We start from the raw sequence: 17,891 nt of genomic DNA, 5'->3' as shown, positions 1-17,891 counted from the left end.
GCAGAGGGATTTTTGAAAATGACCTTTAAAAGTCCTTAGTTAAGAATATATGCTCTAGTGCTGAGAAGGTTCAGCGTGTAAACACATCCACCATCTCACCTGAGAGTGTGAGTTTGGTCCCCCAGTACCCGCAAGGCAGGAGAGGACCGGCTACCAAGATTTGTCCCTGGACCTCCACAAGTGTGCTGTGCAAATAAATAAATCAGTCAATGTAATAGATTTTCAAAAGCAATACTCTGCATGAAATATAAAAGGCATTGAGGAAAATTAAGGTTTTCAGGGGAGGAATTAAATGTCTTAAATCATAACTTTAACGAGATTAATGTTTTTAAAGTTCTGAATTCCATCCCGCCTGTGACGCATTAGCAGAAGTTTCTTTTCTCCTTGGCCCCCAAGTTTGCAGTGTGGTTTTGTTCAGGATGCCATTGTCCACTTCTCCTCTTTCCTAGGGAAAGGGCTTCACCTCACAGGTGATAGATAAGTCACAGATGATTATCTGTAAGAACTTCATGCCACTAGTGTGGCCATAGTTCAGTGTGGCCATAGTGAGTAATGTCTGTCACGGTCACGGTTCACCATACAGCAGCATGCCGTACGGTGAACGACCATAGCATTAAATAACACCTTCACATCCCAGCATACAATTTAGGCATGGCGCAAACGCACAGGCTGCTCGACTCGTTGAGGTTGAAAGACACATGGTAGGGCTTTCTTTAAGAACAGGTTGCTGCCAGGACTGCTGGGCTCCGAGAGGGGTCAGCTAAGGCTGAAGTCCTGCTGGCTCCTGGTAGTCCAGCATTCCAAGAATGCAGGCTGCCTTGCTTCACAGCCCCAGAAGAACCCTGTTGGGTACATTGCTGTTTGCCTTGTCCTGTAGTGTGGCCTCTCAGGACCAGGCTATTTTTCTGAGAGTCTAGAGATAACCTTAACCCTGCCAGGTCACAGGAAGGTAGGGGAGAAAAAAAAGAGGAGTGGAGACTAGTTGCCAGGAGACTAAGAAAGCAGGATCCCTGTCACCTTGCAGGTCACCAGTAATATAAGAAACTTCTGGAAAAAGCTGAGGGTGCCACCCTGCTCAGCAAAAGAGAGCATGGCAATCGCTGTGGGTTGAGCCAAGGCAGAAATCATTTTTTTTCAAAAGAGATTTCCACATTATTTTAATATAAAAGCAAGCTTGAAGACCACCTGGTATACATGAGCCTAGTGAGGCCCTGAGGGTTGAGTATCCTAAAGTCCATGTACCCTAGCACCTCATACTCCCAGAAAGCTGGGAAGATTGGGGATGACTTCCTTCCTGTTTCCCGGTTTTCCATTGCTGTGTGGAGTTTGCTCCCGCTACTGGGTGAATCAAAGTATAGGAGGGTGGAGGTCCTGGTGAGTGGCAGAGGCTCTGAGAGGAGGTAACTCACATGTCTAACGATGCACATGGTGGATCCAGGAAGCGTGGATCAGGGTGAGTAGCATATAGCAGAGCACCCGGAAAGGCCTGTATTACCACCATGGTGCAGGTGAGGGAGCTGGGGCTGAAAGAAGCAGAGGGCCAGGTCACCACAGCTTCTCTGTTATCAAGTAGAGTCAGGGCCTCCTGGTTCAAGGACTCCCTGACACCAGCTCGGACACACTGTTGCTTTCAGTGTTGGGCTTTCCTATGTGACTCAACAGAGAAGTTCTCCCTGCCCCCACCCCCACTTTTGACGTGATTTTTTTGTGGCATGTCAACATTTGAGGCAGGGAGATAAAGGAGTGAGAAATAGACCTGGGATGCTGGGGGCCAAAGGATCAAGAAAAGCCACCAAGATGAGCACGCTCCTAGTCTTCCATTTGGAGATGCCTTGAGCGTGACTTACCTCTAAATCCTTAGCGTTCATCCTCGGCAGCAGGAATGAGCATTTGCTGGACACAGAGCACAGCCCCTTGCCAGGTTTATGGAAAGTGATTCATCTCCCCAGTCAAGAACACAATGTGGATAACGGCACCAAAGCTCATTTTACAGGTGTGGAAAGTGAAGCCCACACCGCTTAGGCCTCTTCCCTCAGTCGCCCAGCTGGTGACTGAACTCCTGTGTGTGGAGAGTTTAGTGCAGGTATTTGTCGCTTACCCCCAGATTGTGACCTACAGAAGCCCAGCCCGACTGTGGCCTTCAGCACACTCTCCCCTCAGCTATAACAGCCAATCACATCTACTGTGTCTGGATGCTCCAAGGGCATTAGTTACCTCACTTTACGTCTTGACCGTCTTGACCATTGAGAGTGGGTCTGGAGGTAGCCCTGCATGTCAAGGCTATTCTATAGACAATGGCTGTTCCCTAGAGCACTCTCAGAGAAGGCTCAGAACACTCAAGGGAACCTATGTCAGACCTTAGATGACAGGAAGGTTGTGTCCCCATGTATCTTCCTCCAGATTCTTGACTGCAGCTCCTGGTGACACCCTCACAAGTTAGTCTGGCCTCCCACCACAGCCTCCTCACAGTGTCCTGAGGAGGAGTCCAGCCACCCACTCTTTGGCAATGTCTGTACTTGTGTGAGGGACTGAGCCAACTGGGAAGGGGCAGGAGTTATTTGGTTCTATGCTTGGGGAACAGATAGACCTTGAAGACAGCAAGATGCTGTCAACCGCATAGAAAGACACCAGCATTTGGGGACACACGTAAATCCCGAATAGAAAAAAGTGACCAACCTTTATTTATAGTACAGTGGGGCCAGAGGCATTCCATAATATTGTCAGGGATGTGGAAGACTTAGGCTTCATGCACTTGGGTGGTGCGTTTCCGCTCACTGGCTTCTCTGTTCGCTCCAGGTAGATCACAAGAGTGCCCCAGTAGTCCTCTGGCTTCAGGGTGGTCCTGGAGGGTCATCCATGTTCGGACTCTTTGAAGAACACGGACCTTATGTTATCACACGTAACATGACTGGTAAGTGATGCTTCGACTGCTTTTCCCACGGGCCTTCTTCCAGCCAGTATCTACTCTAAAATGAACTCAGAAGAAACACAAGAACCCCTAGGAGTTGCTTAACAGTTCCAGATTGTAGAAACACTACTTTATGGCACTGTCTGTCCTGAAGGGGGAGCCCCCCAGGGTGAGTGTCCTGCCTGGCTTACTTTCTCCTGCAAATGTTGACTGAAAGGGTCTAAGCTGCTTTCTGCAAGCCAGCTGCTGACTCCAGCATTCTTGGCTTGCAAAACCAGTTGGTATTTATTACTATTTGGGTGAGCCCTCTTGCGTGGGCCTAGTGGTGGAATTATATCCCTCATTAGCTGAGGGAATAGGATGCTTTACGAGTCCATCACTTAAGTGAGCCGACGCCTTGAAAGCAAGATGCTGTGGGTGAGGCTGAGGTGGAGAAAGACCCTCTGGCTGCGTCTCAGGGCCGACTCCATCTCTGTCTCTCTGGAGAGAGAGTTTGCTTTCCCTGGGTTGGTGTTCAGAGTGTGAATTGGTTTGTGAGTCACTGTGGAATCTTTGGTGCGAGCTTTGGTGGGGTTGTTCTCTTCAGCACTGGGGAGGAGGAAGAGGATCCAAGAGCCCGGGTGTAGGAGTCCTCAGCAGGGTGGAACAGATGGGCACAGGTCTCATGTCAATTCTCACGAGATTTTGTTGCCACAGCTGCATTCTTAGCTGTAGATACTGCCATGTTGGGCAAAAGTGCAGAAGAGAACGGGTAAAGATGGTGGGCACTGGCGTGTGGCACAGTGGCGGAGGGGAGGCCCGTGATGGTGGGAGGACGGCAGGGTCTGCTGGGATCCTGAGCACCTTGCCTGGTATGTTTGTTACAATCCCAGCCCTTTCTTCTATTTTGACAGTTCTTGCCAGAGACTTCCCTTGGACCACTACTTTTTCCATGCTTTACATTGACAATCCGGTAAGTACCATGGGGCACCAGGGAGCATCAGGCCTGGCATTTTGGTTTTTTGAGACAGGGTTTCTCTGTGGTTCCTGTCCTGGAACTAGCTCTTGTAGACCAGGCTGGTCTCGAACTCACAGAGATCCGCCTGCCTCTGCCTCCCGAGTGCTGGGATTAAAGGCGTGCGCCACCACCGGGCTCCCCTTTCTGTTTATAACACAGTCATGACTACATGGTGGCATTTTGGTCAACAGTAGGCCACATCCACAAAGATGTGTCTGTAAGGCTATCAAGGAGCTGAGATGCTCCCGTCAGTTACATTTTCCTCTTTTCCTCCACCTTTTCAACCATCACCCATGTTTAGATATAGATACCTGGCACGGTGCTGAAGTTTCTTGCTGTGCCCAGCAGAATAACATGTGACTGTATACATGCCTCCCTGGGTTTGTCTGAATCTTCACTATGGTGGACTAACAAGAACAAATGCTTAAGCAATATATTACTGTATATTTTCTAAAATATAGATACACTTTCCCCTTTTAGATTAGAATTTAATTTATAAAATGAGTGACCAGGCATGGTGGAGCATACCTCTAATCCCAGCTATTGGAGGCTGGGGTTGTAGGATAATGAGTTCAAGACCAACCTGAACTACATCATAAGCTCTGGACTAGCCTAGCCTACACTGTGTTACCCTTCCCATCTCAAACAACATTGAATGTCACCAATGGGATAAGGGGCAAGTAGCCTTTCACTGATGGAGCGGGTTCCCTGTCTCACAGGTTGTTGCTTAATAATGGCGTCTCCATCTTTCATGTAGGCATCTAGATACAAAAGCCAGTCCTGTATCCTTCCAGGGGAAGCAGGATGCCTCCAGAGATCTGAAGTCAGAGGTGTGGTTTTCAGGATCAGTAAGGCCGCCTCCCAGCGTGAGGTCTAGTCGAAAGTTCCCAGGGAACACGCACCTTCACGCTTATCCTTCCTCTCTTTCCCCCTCAGGTGGGCACAGGCTTTAGCTTCACCGACAGCCTCCATGGATACGCCGCCAATGAGGAAGATGTCGCCAAGGACTTGTACCGGTATGACACACATCTATGGCGATAAGAAAAGTCTCCCTGTGGTAGTCACTACCAATTGGTCCTTATAGCCCAACTTCTAAAGAGTTGCGGAACACTTCCACACAAGTGTGTGTGCACACACGGTGCCTTCTGCCCGTTCTTTCCTTGCCATTGGCAATTGTTTATCTGATCAGCAAAGTCAGCAGAGCTCAATTACGAATGTAAGTTCGAGAATAATATCCTACAAGACTTAGGAGAGGTCCAGTATACATTTCCAACCAAAGATCCCTTCTCAAGCCATCTACCCAGATGACTTAGGAGTTCCCAGCTGTCTCTGAAATTCGATTTAACTTTGTGCTTGCCTGGAGATAATGTCTTTTCCGGGCATTTGTCTTCTTTCCCACAACTGTGCCTTCTGTGGGTCTCGATGTATAGTTCACTCTGTAGGTTGGTCGTTACTTTTCCAAACTGAAAGTGGTCTTTCCCTTCTCCTTCATCTTACAAAATTTGTCTTTTACTTAAAAAAAAAAGTGGGAGAAGCCATATAAAGTTGTGTTCTTGTTAAAGTATATATACACATAAATTTTCCTTTCATTTTCTTGCATTCCTTACGTCTATTTTTAGTACATTTTAAGAACTAACTTGACCTTTCTAATTTGGTCCAATTTTCCCAGGCTATAAATTGTTAGTAAAGAACAAGTCTGAATTCTTTCAGAGCTCCCGGGCACCCTTCTGTGCTGCATGAGAATCTGCTAGAAGACTCCCATTACCCAGTCTCACCTGCCCACTCTCTCTGCTCGGGGGCAGGGGACACCACACAGGGTGTCTCTTCTTTTCAGGAGCAGATGAAGCCGGAAACTGAGGGACTGGCTTCCTAGTCTTTATTTGCTGCCAAGGACATCTCTTTCTTTCCCTCTGCTCACCCAGAAAAGAATACGGCTGCTCTCCAATTTCCCACATAAAATCCCTCAAGATTTTAACACTTGGGTTCAGTTTTCAGTAGGGATACCTAGGTCCTTACACCATTGAGCCTGCACACAGTGGTTCCTTGGGACATGCTAGCTGATCCTCCCAGAGGGACCTCTTTCTCCCGGTGTAGGCATAACTGCAGTGCCTGTCCTCAGAAGCCCACTCAAGCGCTTCTCAGCATCACTTACTTACACTGTGTGTTCTCCTTCAGGTCAGACCCCCACCCCCACCCCTTACCACGAGGATCTTCAGCTCCATTGTTTAACTAGCAAACGCCCTGGGGGAGGAGGCTCTCTATGAAAGAAACGTGTTCACCCCTTGCTAGCCAGAGCTTCACAGAGCCCCTCACCCCCTGAGCCGGAAGCAAGGATGCTTCCAGCTAGCCCTTGACCCTCCGTGTGGATGTTTACTGCGGACATGTGGTCCGACTCCTCTCGCATGACATGGGAAGAGGCCGTATTTCAAAGCAGCCGTTGTTTATAGCTGTTTCAGTTCCCTTCGCTTCGGGCTCTTAGAACTGGAAAATAGCTAATCAAGAGTAGTGCAGAAAACTGATTTCAGCTGTTTCCTTTACAGTTTACACTATTCGTTTCCTTTGGCGACTGCATTCTTCTCCCCCAGCTTGCCAGATGGGTGTTCGCTTTGGAACTAGTAAATGGACTACACTGTGTGTGTGTGTGTGTGTGTGTGTGTGTGTGTGTGTGAAGAGCAGATCTTTCTTCTCCCTTCCAAAGCTCCCCCGCATCACTCCCCACCCCTGAAGATGGAGTTCTATTTTTCTGTGAACGGTGCCTGGCCTGGAAGGCCTGGTCCTTCTTAGGAGCCACTTAGCATTTGTGTTTCTACTGGCTTTCTTTGTGGTCAGAGAAGAACTTCTTCACTCAAGGTCAGACACACACTACAAAGGATGCTGCTGAGCCGCCATGGCTTGGAAAACTGTGGATGAAGGCAGGAGGCAGTTTCCTGACTTTGATGTAGATTTCTGGCCCGGTGCTGCTGTCTTTTGGTCTCCCTTGATCACTGGATGTATTCCTGGAGTTGGTGACAGAAGAAACTGGCAGCACACAGCCCCTGTCCTCCTGGAGCCCAAGGCCTGGTAGAACTCCTGAAGTTACCTTCTTAGAGGTGAAAAAACGGAGGGGGCCCAAAGCTGTTTGATTGGATGAGGCTTCACTCCAGCCTCTGGCATCCATATATCCAAAGAGTCTGGAATGTTCGGGTCGAGGCCCCAAGGCCCACCCCACCCCCACCCCCAGAGTTGCCTCAGTTCAGACTCCGCCCCCGAGAAAGCCCTCCAAACAATGACCCCTCCTCAGAGATGCTCAAGACCACTCCCACAGGGTATTTAAACTGCACCCCCGCCCCCCCCAGAACAAACGCGTGGCTTTTCGGTCTTCCTTTCCCATCTCCTCTCTGGGGGGCTGGAAAGCCATCCGATAGCGTTTGTATCCACTAAACCTCGGTTTGATTTGGTCTGGTTTGGATTATTGTGTTGGCGGAGAGGCTTATGGGGTGCAGAAACTTTTCTCTCTTCTCCCATCCCCACGGCCTGGAGGTCAGAAATGAGAAAAAAAGAGGACAGAATAAATTATCCCCTGTCAACAAGACGTGTTGGTGACATACATTTTCCCGGAAGTCCCCAACTCCTGAGGTTTCTGTCTCTCAATAGCTGCAAATGTACATGTGGATCCGATTATTCCTAGCCGGAGCCCTTGTGAGGCAGTTACCTCCCCCAAAGTCACACCTGTGCCTCGGGGCTAAGCCCTCAACACTGGAGCCCTGGCCTTCAGATTCAAACCATTTCAATGTGGAGTTCCTGCTCGAGTCTGGAGCCCTGTGAATGTCTCTTGAGTTCATACTGCTTCCGCTCAACCAGAACTGACCAGATTCTTTTCCAGCCACTGGCTGCCGCTCATTGTCATTCCACCACCTTCTCTGCCCTACATACACCGAAGGACCTTTCCAACACATCCTCTGAGGAGCAGTGTTCTTCCAGCATTCCTTCTTTCAAAAATGCAGCATTCTGCAACCAAAGAGCTTTCCATTAAAATTCTGTTTATCAGGGAAGTCCTTGGCACAGTTCCATCAGGGATCTCCAACGGAGTCCCTACCTGATGATAACGAGATTCCTGTGCCAGGTACATTCACACTTAAACAAATCACACACACACACACACACACACACACACACACACACACACACACATTTGTGCTGTATGCACACCAGCATCATGCTGAGCTTTGAAAGGCATGCAGATGTGAGTCCTGATTTTAGTTTAAGCAGAACCTCCTCATGTCATCGGATCAGTGCTTGGCTCAAGTGCAGTTAAATTAGCAAAGAGTGTGTGTGGCTCTGGGTACTGAATTTGCCATTTTCCTAATTTACTGCTGAGGAAGAACCACTTAGCAAAGACTCTGGAAAGACAGGCAGTTCGTGGAAAGACCCGAACTGTGAGAATAAAATGGTAATAGCTTCTTTGAGGAAACTCTGGCTTTCAAAGCCTCAGCTACTATGCTAGTACTTTCCAGATAGAAGTAACGTGGAAGATTATCTCTGTCAATGTAGCTTGCCAGATACAGCACAAAAGACACAGTTGAATTGGAAAGTCGGATAAACAATGAATATTTCTTTATATATAAGTATCTTTCAAAGATGGAGAGTATTAAAAAAGACAGCCAGCACAGACCTCTGTCTCTCTGTCTCTCTCTGTCTCTCTCTGTCTCTCTGTCTCTGTCTCTCTGTCTCTCTGTCTCTCTCTCTCTCTCTCTCTCTCTCTCACACACACACACACACACACACACACACACGAGGTACATCATAGATAAAATTTGGACATCCTTATTCTAAAGCATTATTTATTATTTATCTTAACTTCAATTTTGATTGGACTCCTTGATTTTTTTTTTATTTGCTGAACCTATCAGCCCAAACAATGCCCCATCAAATACCAAGGAAGTAAGCTGTGAGTTAAAGCAGGACACTTGAAATTTACCGCAGTCAATGAGCTGGTGCCTTTCCAACTAGCAGGAAGAGAGGAAGGGAAGTGGTTTTTAGGCTGAAGGTTCCTGAGGGGAGGGTGGAGAAGGAGCTCCTATTTTTACCCTTGTTCTAAAGCCAGTTCACTGCCAGCCCTAACGTGGAAGCTAGCAAGATGCAGCCTCCCAAATTTAGTTCCTTAAAGTCACTATAAATAATCTATAAATAACAAGTAGAGAATGCACCGAAACGCCGCACAGTGGGTTTTTATGGGGCCTTTGAAAGTTCAGTCTAACAGGGATCATGGTGGTCATAATGACTGAGTTTTTCTTTCTGTCACCCTTGAACTCTCTCCCACTCCTGGCTTTTCAGAGACTTCTTGCCTTTCATCTTCTCTGGAAGGTTCATGGCTTTTAGTCCCTCAGCAGGAAGCTGGGACCCGAAACCCTGCCTGGCCTCTTAGGCCTTGCCGCCAGGTCAAGGCATTCCTAGAGTGCCTGAGTTTTGTGGATTTTTTTTTTCTTCTTTTGTCTCTTTTTGGGGAAGACTTTGGTAAAGATGTTTAGAAGTCAGAAGCCAGCTAGTCTTCTCTTCCTTTTGGGGAAACACCCCCATCAGCCTATTTTATTTCAGCATGGCTCACTCAAGTGGCCATGGGATTCTGGTTGTTTTCTTTTCCTCCATTCCTCCTTCTCTCCCTTCTATTTTCCAAGCTTTGGTGTTCTTAGAACACTGGAGTTCTGGGAACTCCTGTAGAAATCGTCTGCATCCCCTGCAACAGTTGGTTGATAAGAAGCAGAACTTTCTATTGCCTTCCCACAAACCTGGCCTAACAGAGTATTGAGGTTTAAATGAAACTTGCCAAACAATATGTAAGAAGCTGGTGTCATGGACATAAGGACCCCCCAGCAGCTAAATGACTCAAAGTGGCAATCACAAGTTTAGAACTTTCTAATGTTGATGTCCAGCGTTCATACTTCTGAGCATAGCAACATCAGCCCACCTATTTGCTTTGCCTAGCCATCCATGGGGAAGGCAATATTACCACCCACTCGGGACTAAAAACCCCCGGAGACCAACGCTAGCGCCTTCCAAACAGGGCTCGTGCACCCAGCGGGCGCATAATGGCAAACAGCACATGCGCCCAGCCTTTGAGGCATGGCAGCCAGTCTGCCCTGACTCATTTCCCCAGTCAACCTGAATGTCCTTTCTTTCACAGTGCACTGGTTCAGTTTTTCCAGTTGTTCCCCGAGTATGCGAAGAATAGCTTTTATGTCACTGGGGAGGTAAGTTGCTGTCTTATTTTCTTGGGTACCTCCAATATTACAAAGACTGGACGATATGATGACAGTTACAGCAAACATATTCATGTGTGTGTGTGTGTGTGTGTGTCAGTCCACTCTTCCAATTTCCCAGTTATGCTCCAAATATACTCTATAACAATGTGTTTCCACCCGGGGGTTCATTGAAGGGTCACCTATTGGGATGGGTGCAGCAGGTTCCTATGTTCCCATCTTCTGCCCATCTTTATTGTCATTCATAACAATGATTTGGAGTGGGGACCAGGTGCCTATAGTACGTCCAATACTGGGAACTTGTCTTACTCTCCCCTCGGTGTTCATATCCAGTGAGGATTCCATTTGACTGAGCCTGTGTGCTTTCCTAGGCGTTCCACCAGGAACAACACCATGGCACTTGGTCCCTATGGTGGGATCGAACCTGATCACTCGGTTAAGGGGGCATCGGCTAGACTTCACCACTTGAACACACCTGCTTCTGTTTGTAATTCACAAGTAACCCGCGAGCCCACGAACCGCTTGTCCCTCAAGCCTGTCTCTCTGCAGTTTTAGATCCATCGATGAACCGTGTCTCTTCTGGCCTGCAGGTTGTGAAATGACAATTTTCTCATCTGCTTTTGTATGGGCATCATCCCACGTTCTTCTACAGAGTTGATCCCTGCTGTCTCCTCTCTAGGTTCTTGTATATCCCCGTGGACCCCAACTTTGGTATTTCTGGTTCATCTACCAAAACCGATTACTTTTGTTTTTATGCTTGTTCTGATTCTGCTCTTGGGAAGGCCCTTCAAGCTGGCTGTTGGGTCATTTTTGAGTATTTCCTGCTCTGTCACAGGTATTTGCCTCTGAAGTGCCCTGTACATCGCCTGCGCTGGTCCTGGATCAGTCATTTTTCTAGGGACTCTGGCTCATTTCAATGGAAACTGGCCCTGAAAAGCTGAGGCTGGAGCCCTGGAGTTCTCCTTGTTGCTAGGACTCTGTGACTCTTCTCCAATCTTCCCTCCACGGATGTCTGTGTGCACCTTCTCCCACACCGAGGAGCAAGGTTCCTAGCAGCATTGTGTTGTCCTATGTGCAATCCCACTTTATGTCACTAAAGGCTTTAAAATGACGCTGTCGTTAGAAAGAAGCTTCCCCATGCTTCTTTCATCAGGACGTAGTTGCTTACTCTTTGCTGCTCTGTCCCTGGAGCTTTGTTCTTATCTCAGCTCATTTTCAAGCAAGTGCTTTCCATACTAAACAGCCCATGTGTCCCACCCTGGTGCATGTCTAATGTCCTGGGCAAGTCTATCCATGCTCCTGAATCTGAGGGTTGCTTTAGGTCCTACCCTATTTGGGAACCAATAACTTGGGCTGGAGGGATGGACTGAAGAGCAGTGACCAAGGTTTATCTTGATGCTCCTGGGGAGGAAGGATCGTGCTGGGAGAGTCAGCCTCTGAGCCCTAAGGCTTAACTCTGGAATGAGTGATGTTCACAGAAAGGTCCAGGGGATGGTGCCAAAGGAAGGGCTGGGAGGATGACAGGCAAGTGGTCCACAGATGTGCATATGAAGGGAGTGAAAGAGAAACACAGGCTAAATTCCTAGGGAACGGCGAGCATGGAACCAGGAATTTGAGCCTGTCTTCTCTTTCTAAGCTGCCAGAGAGAAAGGTTTAGTCATCTCTACTGAGTTTGGTTTTGTTTTTCATACTCGTTCAGTATTCAAGCACATTCTGTTTTCTGCTGCTCCTCACCTTCTGAGCAATTTTAGAGGCAAGTTGGGAAAGGAGCAGAAAGTGACACCCTAGTCATTTCCTAGTTCCCCTGGAAGCCACACATTTCCCCGTTCTAGCAGGAGACTGGTCTGCTCAGGGTGGCATCCCTTGTCCGACAAATAATGTGGTGATGTCGTGCACCACGATGCTCGGCAAAGCTGCCAATCGCTGGCGGACATTTCTGACTTGTCTATTTGATTTGTGCCTTGTGGTTTCACGCATGCCATTTCCAAATGTGTGTGGGAAAAGAAAAAAAATTGTATTCATTGCTGCCAGGATGAATACTCTTAGAGAAACCCGCGCCTTCCATGTGATAAAGGAAGATGAGCAGGAGGGCGAGAAGCAGGGCAGAGAGGCAGCCACCATGTGGCCTCAGCTTCAGAAGAGCACCGTGGATCTGTCCACGTGTGTCCAACCTTCTGACATTGTGATGATGCTATGTCAGCCTCAGAGTTCACAGTTGAGAGCGAAGCAAAACAAAACAAAACAACAAAACAAAAAGACAAACATGAGACCTCATGTGTTAAGTATGTTGATGATTCTGTGTTTGGCTCCACGCAGCCCTACAACTACAAGATGGACATGCCTATTCTAGAAGTTACATGCCTTTGAAGAAAGAAGAGTGCCAAGCAGCAATGCCCCACTTCTCCGGTCTCACATGCTCTGTTTTGTTTGTCTTCTAAGGCCACGAGGGAGAGTAGAATTCTGGGCTGATAATAATAGTTCTGGGCTGGAATAAAGTAGAGGAATTCTGGGTAGCTAATTGGAGAGCTGGGTTTTGGTGGATGTTTCCAGGCAAGGTGTTAACCTCTCTGAGTCTTTGGTTTTTTACCTTGCAATCCCAGGGGTTGCTTAGTTTTGAAATCAATCCCCATGGTTGTTTTGTTTTATTTATTAAAAATTCAGTGGCAGCTGGCGCGGGTAGCGCATACCTTTAATCCCAGCACACGGGGGGTAGGGGTGGGAGGGCAGAAGCAGGTAGATCTCTGTGAGTTCAAGGCCAGTCTGGTCTACAGATAGTTCCAGGACATCTAGGTAGGTTACACAGAGAAACCCTGTTTTAAAAAACAAACAAACAAACAAAAACAAAACAACAGCAGCAAGAACAATAAAACCCAAAAGTTCAGGGGCAGACACCCAGATTCAATCTTCCAGCATCTCTGTGTGCCTTCAGATTGAACATACCACCAACCCTCCCTGCCTCTTTCCAACCCTTCACCAAACTGCTCAGGAAAGCCCTTCCTTTTCCGAATGTTCATTTGTTCTTCTCAGGGAGTTGCAACAAACAACAGCAGCAAATTTGTAGATTCAGTCCTGAAAAATAATGGATAAACTCAGTTTTTCTGCTTTCCATTGTATGTTATGTGGGGTAGAGCACCCTTTACATTTATGGGCCAGGAATGAAAGCAGCCTGCACACAGGGGCCACAGCAGCCATCCAGAGGTCTGGGGCCGCAGCAGCCGTCCAGAGGTCTGGGGCCGCAGCAGCCGTCCAGGGGTTTTAGGCTGCATTGGTCTGAGAGAGTCTGAAAATGATAATAGCACTTACTACATAGTAATGTCTGAATGTTTAATTATATAATCCTCCTTAGATATTTCAAATAGTGGCTGGCTGTAATGAGCACCCAGCACATGATGCCTCCATTAGGGTTCAAAGCACATGGCCCAAGGCAGATAGACCAGGCCAGAAGGTACTCATAGAAGCTCTGCTTGCTCAGTGTATGTCTATAGCATTGCCTGTTCTATTATGTAGAGTTTCTCTCTCTCTCTCTCTCTCTCTCCCTCTCTTTCTCTCTCCCTCTCTTTCTCTCTCTCTCTCTCACACACACTCTGTGTGTGTGTGTGTGTAAATCTAACCCGTGACTTTAAGCATGATAAGCCAGCCCTCTACCGCTGTGCTTCATTCCCAGCCAAATGCATTTTTAAAAAGCATTTGTTTCACCTAAAAGATAAAGGAGCCTTGAAGCTCATATTAGCAGTCCGGCTGATTTGCTTTATATGCATCAGCATGTGTGAGGACCCACCCACATCCCACTGGCAGGGCATAGCAGGGAGAGCAATGTGGGTCCGCTGTGGGTGTGAACGACGAGGGAGAAGTCTCTTCCCCCTTTCTTCTCTTCATCTCCGCCCAGAACGCCAACTGGAGTTAATTTTCTCTAAAGAGAGACAAATGTGTCTGTAAATCACCCTCCTTGAGGCAGGAAAAAAAAACTACTTCAAAAAGAAACAAGCTGTGTTTAATTCCCGTGATTAGCTTTCTTTCAAAGTGTTAGCCTTCCCAAGGCAGTAACTATTAGTGAGAAAGCGCTTGTTCTCGGGGCCCCGATGCACTGGAGTACCCTCTCCAGCTTCCACAGGATGGGCTTGGCACTAAAGGAGACAGCCCTAACTGGAACGCAGGCAGGTGGCAGGAGGAAGAGACACTTTCCAGGGTCAGAGCATGTGGTTGGATGTACCAGTTCAGGCAAAGACCCAAAGCTGTGGTCTGGGTGGTTTTATAAATGGCGATGCTTCCCAAATGGCAGGATGCGTGCTTAAAACTGGGCACCTCTTCCTCATAGCGGAAGAGGTTTGTGGCCATAGCCAAATTGAGGACAAAATACAGGCAGAACTTTGGATCTACTTTTGTGTTAGTTAATAAGTCCAATGGAGGTAGTTGATGTTCACCGGCACGGGAAAAATCCTATCAGGATCATGTTTTGCCTGACAGCCTCATTGAAGTTATTACAGTCCGATGGGCCGAGGGGACAGCCCAGCACATGACAGCCATGTTTGTTTCATATTTTCTTATGCAGTGTTAAGCTCTTGCTAAATGTATGATACAGGGTGGCTTCATGAGAGGCTGCTATTAGACACAAAATTCACCAATAGTATTTCTCCTCAGCTACTTTCTGTCTCCTGGTCATCCCTTCCTCCTGCCCAAATCTCTGGCGACTCTCCCATCTGCCATCCCCTCTCTGCTCATCCCCCCACTTACACCCAGACTTCTCTCCTCGGCAAGCTCAGACTCAGGATGCTTCCTCCCTCTTCTTCCCCCTCCAACCACATTGCTCTTTCTCTTCGTTCCGGCTCCCGGCTCACGGCTCAGTAGAAACAATGGGATCAATTGCACCCAGCGTCTTTCCCTCTTAGCATAGTTATGTTTGAACTAAGAAAAGGGCTGACCCTTGGAAAGATATTAATAAAAGGCAACTCACAAGCGCTGACAGGAAGTGATGGGGTGACAGGTGAGGTGAAGTGGGGGCACCATGCTAGCGGCAGGCCAAGGGTCATCTCTGCCAGCCTTCTGGACCTTATTACTCCAGTCTTGGGGTCACCAAACTGGAGGGCTAGAAGAATGTTTGCTCACAGTGGAACGCACAGCAGCCATGAGTACTTTTAAATGAATTGCTTCACTCAGTCCCAGCAGCCTCCTTATAATTATTCCAGTCTTACAGATGGAGCGACTGAGACTTAGCCTAAGCATGTCTTACCACGGTCACCTAGCTTAGAGAGTGAAAAAGCCAAAATTGGAACCTAGTGATGAGACTCCAGGGCAAAGGATTGGAATGCTGACGTCGACTGTAGGTTATGTAGCCTTGCACGAGGAGGTGCTCTCTGGAAACCAAATTGTCTCCAGGAACTGTCTCCTCCCTCAGCACTGACCCTCTTCTGGAAGGGAGTCCGACACCCCTGTTAGTATTTCCTGCATCTCTCTAGGGTTCTAACTCTACAAGTGGGAAGAGGCTTTCCAGCTCTACGGATGTCTGTCTTTCTGGCCAAGACCTAGTTTTAATCACAAAGACTTGGCTTTGATCATAAAGTTTTATAGAGCAAATGAAAGTTTCAAGTGATAGAAGGACTGGAAGTCCTTGGAATGCAATTATTTCTCGGCCCTGGAACTTGCTGGATTTTATTAGATAGCGTTCAAGCTGGTTTAACTCTTCAGCCCATGACAAACGTCTATTTTCAATTACAGCCATCTGCAGTTGCCAATATTTTCTTTTAGAATTGAGAACGGATTTGTGACTGTTTAATGAGTTTAATATTATAAAAATCAAGGTTTAAGCTGCAAACCCGAAGAACTGAACAAGGGCATATGGAAATGTTTACAAGTTGGGCCTCCGGCTTTCAGAGAATATATCCAAATCAAATCAGTACGTATTTACTGATTCTCAAGTTGCATGGAGAAGAATGTGAGTTACATAGACAGAGTCATAAGCTTTGTCTAAACTGAGCTGTCCTGCTGGATCGCGTAGTCCAGTCTAGGTACAGCACTGGCTCCTGGTTAGAGATGCCCAAGGTGGGGACCGGCAATTCCAAGGTAAATCACTTCAGCAGCTTCAACCTTTTAAATTTTATCTACAGAGCACAAAGGCCTTGGTCTGTGCCCGTGGCCCGGTTTGCTCATACTCACTATTTACAAGTCAAATTAACTGGAGTCTCCCTTTTAAACAAAGGAGTTTATTCATCTGCTTGAGTCAGCTGGCAGCAAGCTGGGCTTTCCCAGTAAGCTTTGAGGTCAGAATAAGAAAGGGAGAGGATGCATCCTGTGTCCCTATACCTGTCGCTGGTGGGTGATTTTAAAGACACACCCTTAGTATTAAAACTAAATTACCTCTCATTTGGAAGTCAACATGTACCTTTGTGTGGGTCGGTGTGACGAGAAGTTGGCGACAGATCAAAATGTTCTTGCTCCCTACAGTTCTATGCCCGTAGATGTTGCAGCTTCCTCTTTAAGTGCATAGTCAAGAGAAAGAGATGGCTGATAACATCATCCTCTTGTTAAAAGCTCCCCTTTTAATTGCAGCAGTGTGCTCTCAAAGTTAGATGACGCATGGTCTAGAAATGTCTAGGAAGCTGTGGAGATTACCACCACGCTGAAGGGCTGGCATCACTTGCTTATTTTACAAACTGTCCGTTTGAAGTTACAACTTCTCTCTGCGGAGAAAATAATGGTGCTGAGTGTCTTAGTTATGGTTTCTATTGTTGTGAAGAGGCACCATTTACCTGTGGTGGCTCACTTACAGTTCAGAGGTTTAGTCCATTATCATCATGGGGGAAGCAAGGCATCCTACGGACAGACCTGGAGGGGGAGAAGGAGCTGAGAGTTCTTTCATCTTGACCAGCAGGAAGAAGGAGTGGTCTGAGACACTGTATGTGGCTTGAGCATATATAAGACCTCAAAGCCCGCTTCCACAGTGACACACTTCTTTCTGAAAGACCACACCCACTCCAACAAAACTCCACCTAATAATGCTACTCCCTTTGGGGGCCTTTTTTTTTTTTCAAACCACCACATTGCGCTGAAGTGAGATCCTACCTACCCCAAGGCTAGACGAAATCAGGTTTGCATTGGCCTCATCTTGATTGGGCTATTCCATTAGACTTAGGTATTGACTATTTATTTACTTGCCCCTTTGGGGGCTCTCTTTGTGTTTTCGGAATGTGTGTAGAATTCTGTTCACGGCATTGAAGCTTTCCTGTTCTTTCCGTCTAAGCCCTTAAGTGAATGTGGCTGCTCCAGAGCCCGTGCACAGGAAGAACTTTGTCCCAGGGCATTGTACAACTCTTTCTAGACAGGCAGATAACATGCCCTCTTCTGGAGACACAGAGTTCCCTCAGCGCGGTCATGAATTCTTCTCAGAGGTGTCTTGGCCAGCTGAGTGACTGGAGAAATGGGAGCAGAGCAGGACAGGGTGCTCAGGGGGACCTCGGGGTGTTCAGTTCACTTCCACTGAGGTTGCAAACCCTATGGTCTTTTCTACCAGGTAGAAATGAGAACTATGCCCAACTCTGAATGAAGGAACTATGTCCAGGGCAGCTGTCTCTCTTTGAAAAGCCATTGCTTATCACGGCTGGTAAGGCATTGGCTTTATCCCAATGTTGATGCCTAGAAGCAAGGCCGTGAGTAAATATAACTGCACTGGTCTTTTAAAAAGCTAAACTTTGACAGATGTGGGTGAAGGCGGCTTAAGCACCAGAATCCTTGGATCCATTTATGTAAAGGGGTGTCG

At 47.4% G+C, this 17,891-nt stretch overlaps 1 protein-coding gene across 2 annotated transcripts in view; it reads left to right on the top strand.

Annotated features, from left to right (window-relative positions):
• The window catches only part of Cpvl (carboxypeptidase vitellogenic like), a 100,795-nt gene that overhangs the window by 17,222 nt on the left and 65,682 nt on the right, over positions 1-17,891 (top strand). For both annotated transcript variants that reach the window (XM_075955333.1, XM_075955332.1), the window contains exons 3-6: positions 2,797-2,911; positions 3,802-3,860; positions 4,842-4,921; positions 10,066-10,132. In XM_075955333.1, coding sequence (XP_075811448.1) covers positions 2,797-2,911; positions 3,802-3,860; positions 4,842-4,921; positions 10,066-10,132 — 321 coding nt within the window. The remainder of the gene's footprint in view (positions 1-2,796; positions 2,912-3,801; positions 3,861-4,841; positions 4,922-10,065; positions 10,133-17,891) is intronic.

Source organism: Microtus pennsylvanicus, chromosome 21 (assembly GCF_037038515.1).
Source record: "Microtus pennsylvanicus isolate mMicPen1 chromosome 21, mMicPen1.hap1, whole genome shotgun sequence".
NCBI lineage: Eukaryota > Metazoa > Chordata > Mammalia > Rodentia > Cricetidae > Microtus > Microtus pennsylvanicus.
Note: the sequence above shows the minus strand (reverse complement) of the source record. Positions and strands in the feature narration are given on the sequence as shown.